General features: G+C 39.0%; 1 protein-coding gene across 1 annotated transcript; it reads left to right on the plus strand.

The window, feature by feature from the left end:
- Nucleotides 1-4,027: 4,027 nt before the first annotated feature.
- LOC129067005 (replication protein A 32 kDa subunit-like) lies at nt 4,028-5,547 on the plus strand. Its single transcript, XM_054568716.1, has one exon. The coding sequence runs from the start codon at nt 4,028-4,030 to the stop codon at nt 4,841-4,843; it is 816 nt and encodes a 271-aa protein (XP_054424691.1). The 3' UTR covers nt 4,844-5,547.
- The last annotated feature ends 453 nt before the right edge of the window (nt 5,548-6,000 follow it).

Below are 6,000 nucleotides of genomic sequence, written 5' to 3' on the forward strand. Positions count from 1 at the left end.
CAACAAAAACCCAATTAAATGATGAAGCTAAGGACTTGAACAGTCGTTTCTCCGAAGAAGGTACACAAATATTCAGTAAGTACATGAACAGATGCTCAGCATCACTAATCACTCAGGAAAGGCTTATCAAAACCACCGTGAGGTACCACCTCACACCCATTGGAATGACTATGACAAAGAACAGAAAACAAGTGTTGGTGTGGGTGTTGAGAAACAGGAACTTGGCCTTTCCCAAAAAGAGATGAATTTTTTTCAAAAAAATTTTTTTAAACAGGATGAGTTGCATCTGTACCTTTAAATGTCCAGTTTAGGCATTTTCCTACCACCATTTGAAATTGTTGCTCTGGAGCATAATCGGATTGGTTATATGTTCTTTTAAAACTTACTTTTAATGTGTTAATTTCAAACTATCTACAAAGGAAGAGAGATTTTAGCTTGAACATTTTCAGTTTGTTCCCAGGAGTTAGTGGTTTCAGCTCTGAGATTTAGAGATCAGGGGACAGGAGGGGAGAGTTCTAGGGAAGCAAGCAGCTTCTAGCAACACGGCAGAAGTCTGGAGCCTGAAAAGAGATGATCAGTAAGAAACCTGCTGAGGTAGGGCTGCCCCAGGACGACCAGGCTGTGGGCTTGTCCCAGCAGGTGGAGCAAGAGACGATGCAGACCACCTGACGTAGGTAAGCACACACTTGCATCACTTCTCTGTCCAGAAAATTCTCGGGGAGAGAACTAGGCCACTTGAATTCCTGCAGTTATGTGGGTTGGGCACTTGAGCTATTTAATTATTCACTAAGGAAAGGGTCATCCCACAAAGTTAAAGACCATGTAGGCATTTATATGGTATATTAGCATAATGGGTTTTCTTCTTTTATCACATCATTTCTAGTTCTGTGTACAGCTTCCCATGGCAGATGAAAAGATCTTTGATGGAAGGAACCATAAAGGTGATCCCAGAGCCTTGCAGAGTGCCAGAAGCAAAATAGACTCACGGTAATCCAATACATGTATGCAGGGTGGGCAAAAGTAGGTTTACAGTTGTTCGTATGGAAAAAGATGTGCGGATTATGATTATGACAATGGCTTTATTAACTCTGTTTCGTGTATTAACAACTGTAAACCTACTTTTGCTCGCTTCCTGCACACACACACAAAATAGATCTGATGTCTAAAACAGGAAAATCCAAAGGTGGCATGCCCTCTGGTGGAATCTCTAGGTAATAACAGGAAAGGACCTGGGACCCTGGCCAGGAGGCTGCTTAAATTGGAGAATCTAAGAAAACAAGTGAATGGCCAACTGCCAGCCAACCAACAGCAATCAGAGCAGCACTGTCCAACAGAAATATAATGGGAGATACATATTTAATATCAAATTTTCTAGGAACCACATTAAATACCTAAAAGAAACAGGTGAAATTAATTTAATATATTTTAAACCCAATAAATACAAAATATTGTTATTTCAACACTAATCAATATAAAAATTATTAAGATTATATTTACATATAAGCCTTTTATTATTTTTATGTTTTGTAATTTAAATTTTGTTTTTCAGTCACAATTTATATCCAAAACCATTCTGTATCAGTTCCAAATGTACAACAAAGTGGCCAGAAAATCATGTACCTTCAGAGTGGTCTCTTTGCTGCCTCAAGTACCCACCTGGCCCCATGCATATTCATCACAATGTCATTGACTGTATTCCCTATGCTGCAGTCAGCATCTCGGCGACTATTTCGTAGCTACCCATTTGTACTGCTTCATCCCTTCACCTGTTCCACCCAGTATCCCAAATCCCTCCCCACTGACAGCTGTATCTATGAATCTCTTTCTATTTGTTTGTTTGTTTGTTTGTTTGTTGAGAATTTCTTGTATGTGATGATTCACTTCTATCTTGCTGCTTTCAAGGTTTGCTCTTTGTTTTTGGCTTTCGAAAGTATGATTATAATGTGTCTCTAAGTGTCATCTAACTTGAAATACATTGTGCTTCTTGGATGTTTATATCCATGTTGTCTGTCAAGTTTGGAAAGTTTTAAGCTATTATTTCTTCAGATATTCTCTCTGTCCCTTTTTTTCTCTACTTTTTTTTTCTGGACCCTCACAATGTGGATGTTGGTCCACTTGATGGTGCCCCACAGGTCCCTTAGGTACTATTTACTTTCTTTTAATCTGTTTTCATTCTGTTGCTTAGTCCCAATAGTTTCCACTGCCCAGTCTTATAGTTTGCTGATTCTTTATTCTTCCCGCTCAAATTTGCCTTTGAATCTGTCTAGTGAATTTTTAATTTTAATTTTTGTTCTAAGCTCCAGAATTTTGGTTTTTTTAAGGTTTTCTATCTTTATTGATATTTCCATTTTGTTCACACATCATTGTCTGTACTTTCTCCATATCTTTCTTTAGTTCTTTGAGCATCTTCAAGACAGTTGTTTTAAAATTTTGATATTATACCTGCCACTACATTTATTTCAGGGATTCTGTCGAATTATTATTTCATTTGAATGGGACATACTTTCCCATCTCTTTGTGTGTCTTTGACTTTCTGTTGAACACTGGCAGTTTGGAGTTGAATAATTGGTACTAACTTTAGAAATCAGTATCTGCTCCAACCCCAAAGTTTGCTGTTATTTTTTTTTAATTTATTTATTGATGAGAGAGAGTGGGGGGTGGTGAGGGTGAGAGAGAGAGAAACAGAAATTTGTTGCTCTAGTTATTTATGCATTAAGGTATACAATGTGTTGATTTGATACACTTTCTCATGTATATTACAATGTGATTATCACCATAGCATTAGATAACTCTTTCACACCACATAATTGCCATTTATTTTTTGTTGTGAGGACATTTAAGATCTGATCTCTTAGCAGCTTTGAAGCACACAGTACAGTATTGTTGACTGTGATCTGAGCTGTGCATTAGATCTCCAGAACCTTTTCATCTTCTAGTTGCAAGGCCTTTAGCAACGTCTTCCCAATTCCCCTACCCCATCCCCAGGTGACCACCATTCTACTCTCTGTGTCCATGAGTTTGGCTTTTTCAGATTCTAGATATGAGTGATATCATACAATATTTGTCTTTCTCTGACTCATCTCACATAGCATAATGCCTTCAGGGTTCATCCATGTTGTCCCAAGTGGCAGGATGTCCTTCCTTCTTGTAGCTGAATATTTCATTGTCTGTAAATATGTATATACATATGTATATGTACAGATATCTGTATATATGTGTATATTGCATCTTTTTTTATCCACTCACTCATTGATGGAGACTTAAGTTTCCAGGTCTTAGCTACTGTGAATAATGCTGCATTTATATATAATTTTTAATACCAGGAAATCAGTTTCTCTCTGCCCCTGCTCCTGCCTCCCCCCATAAGTAAATGATTAGCAAATATTTAATTTTTAAAAGATTTTATTTATTTATTTATTTATTTTTTATTTATTTTTAGAGTAGGGAAGAGAGGGAGAGGAACATCAATGTATGGTTGCCTCTCACACACCTCTTACTGGGGACCTGGTCAGGCATGTACCCTAGATTGTGACTGTAACCAGGGACCCTTTGGTTCTCCGGCCAGCACTCAATCCGCTGAGCCACACCAGCTAGGGTAATTAGTAAATATTTAAAGATTATGGGTTTGAAAATAAAAAATAAACAAATGGGACTTCATCAAACCAAAAAGTTCTTGCACAGCAAAGGAAATCGTCAACCAAATAAAAAGACAACTCACAGAAAGGGAGAACATGTTCGCCAATACATCTGATAAGGTGTTAATATTCAAAATTTAAGAGTACTTACAAAACTCACTACCAGAAAAACAAACAACCCAATTAAAAAATGGGCAAAGGACCTGAATAAAAACTTCTCCAAAGAGAACGTACAGATGGCCAATAGACATATGAAAAGATGCTCAATGTCGTTAATCATCAGAGAAATGCAGATAAAAAAACACAATGAGGCAACAAGGTTCTGAGGCACTGGGCGAACACAGCAAACTGGAACTTCCGGGGCGTCTTCCCTGAGGAAAACGTGACCAAAGATGTGGAATAGCAGTGGATATGAGAGCTACGGCAGCTCCACATTCGGGGGAGCTGGTAGCTACACACAGTCCCCAGGCGGCTTTGGATCGCTGACACCTTCTCAGGCGGAAAAGAAATCAAGAGCCCGAGCCCAGCACGTTGTACCCTGTACCATATCTCAGCTGCTTTCTGCCACTATGATTGATGAAGTGTTCAGAATTGGGAATGTTGAGATTTCACAGGTCATCACTGTGGGGATAATCAGACATGCAGAGAAGGCCCCAACCAACATTGTTTACAAAATAGATGACATGACAGCTGCACCCATGGATGTTCGCCAGTGGGTTGACACAGATGATGCCAGTGGTGAAAACACTGTGGTTCCTCCAGAAACATATGTGAAAGTGGCTGGCCATCTGAGATCTTTTCAGAACAAAAAAAGCCTGGTAGCCTTTAAGATCATGCCCCTGGATGATATGAATGAGTTCACCGCACATATTCTGGAAGTGGGGAATGCGCACTTGATGCTGACCAGAACTAACAGCCAGCCCTCAGCAGGGAGAGCACCTACCAGCAATCCAGGAGTGGGTGAAGCAGGGAACTTTGGTGGGAATAGCTTCATACCAGCAAATGGCCTCACTGTGGCCCAAAACCAGGTGCTGAATTTGATTAAGGCTTGCCCAAGACCTCAAGGATTCAACTTTCACGAGCTCAAGAACCAGCTTCAGCACATGACTGTAGCCTCAATAAAGCAAGCTGTGGATTTTCTAAGCAACGAGGGACACATCTATTCTACTGTGGATGATGATCATTTTAAATCCACAGATGCAGAGTAATTGGATCTAATTGAATCCCCAGCATATTTTCCAGCTGGACTTAGTTTTGCAATCTGCTTTCTCCAGCTGTGCATAGTTTGACCAGGTGACTTCTAGAAAGTAGGTTTCATCGATAAAAGGTCTCAATTGACCTCCTTTTGAAACTTACTGCTCTTGTTTTTTTGAAGCTCAAAGGGAGATAGCCAACTGACAGAGGTATGAACCAGAGTAGAATTTCTTCAAGAAGTTACAAATTAGCTAGTTACAATAATGTCAGGATAGATGGAAGTGGAAGAACAATGCTAGCAAGAGAGTTGGCCAGTATTTCTTACAGAATACTCGAGAGTCTCTATTCCTAAAATATCTTCTCTTGACAGAAAATGAGTATGACGAGGGCCTGTCAGCAGAGAGATACCCAAGAAAACTGCTAATCTCTAGTTTTGTCTCCCATTTTGGTTATGTGGTGTTAATTTCAGAATTGCACTTTCCTTCAACTCGTTGTGGCTGATGTCAAAAGCATTTTTGTAAACATAAGGTTCTAGGGAGGTGGCCTTCTGTGTCAGAGGAGAGGAAGAAATGTTACTGTGTTTTGTACAAAATAAGGACATTCATGTGGTTAATAAAGTAGTTATATTATTGTAAAAAAAAAACACAATGAGATACCATCTCACACCTGTCAGAACAACTATCATCAATAAATCAAAAAACAAACAAGTGCTAGTGAGGATGTGGAGAAAGGGGAATTTTGCACTGTTGGTGTGAATGCAGACTGGTGCAGCCACTGTGAAAAACAGTATGGAGTTTCCTCAAAAAAATTAAAAATGGACCTGCCTTTTGACCCAGCAATCCTACTTTTAGGAATATATGCAAAGAAACCCAAAACACTAATTCAAATGAATATAAGAACCCTAATGTTCATTGCAGCATTATTTACAGTCGCCAAGATATAGGAGTAGTCCAAGTGTCCATCAACAGATGAGTGGATAAAACAACTATGAGACATTTATACAATGGAATTATACTGGGCCATAAAAAAAGAAGAAAACTTTACCTTTTACAACAGTATGGATGGACCTGGAGAACGTTTTGCTAAGTGAAATAAGCCAGTCAGAGAAAGGCAAATACCGTATGACTTCACTCATATGTGGAATCTAACAAACAAGCTGAACAAGCAAAAC

This window comes from Pteronotus mesoamericanus, unplaced genomic scaffold (assembly GCF_021234165.1).
Source record: "Pteronotus mesoamericanus isolate MK-2021 breed Mesoamerican mustached bat unplaced genomic scaffold, CSHL_Meso_final contig_20, whole genome shotgun sequence".
NCBI lineage: Eukaryota > Metazoa > Chordata > Mammalia > Chiroptera > Mormoopidae > Pteronotus > Pteronotus mesoamericanus.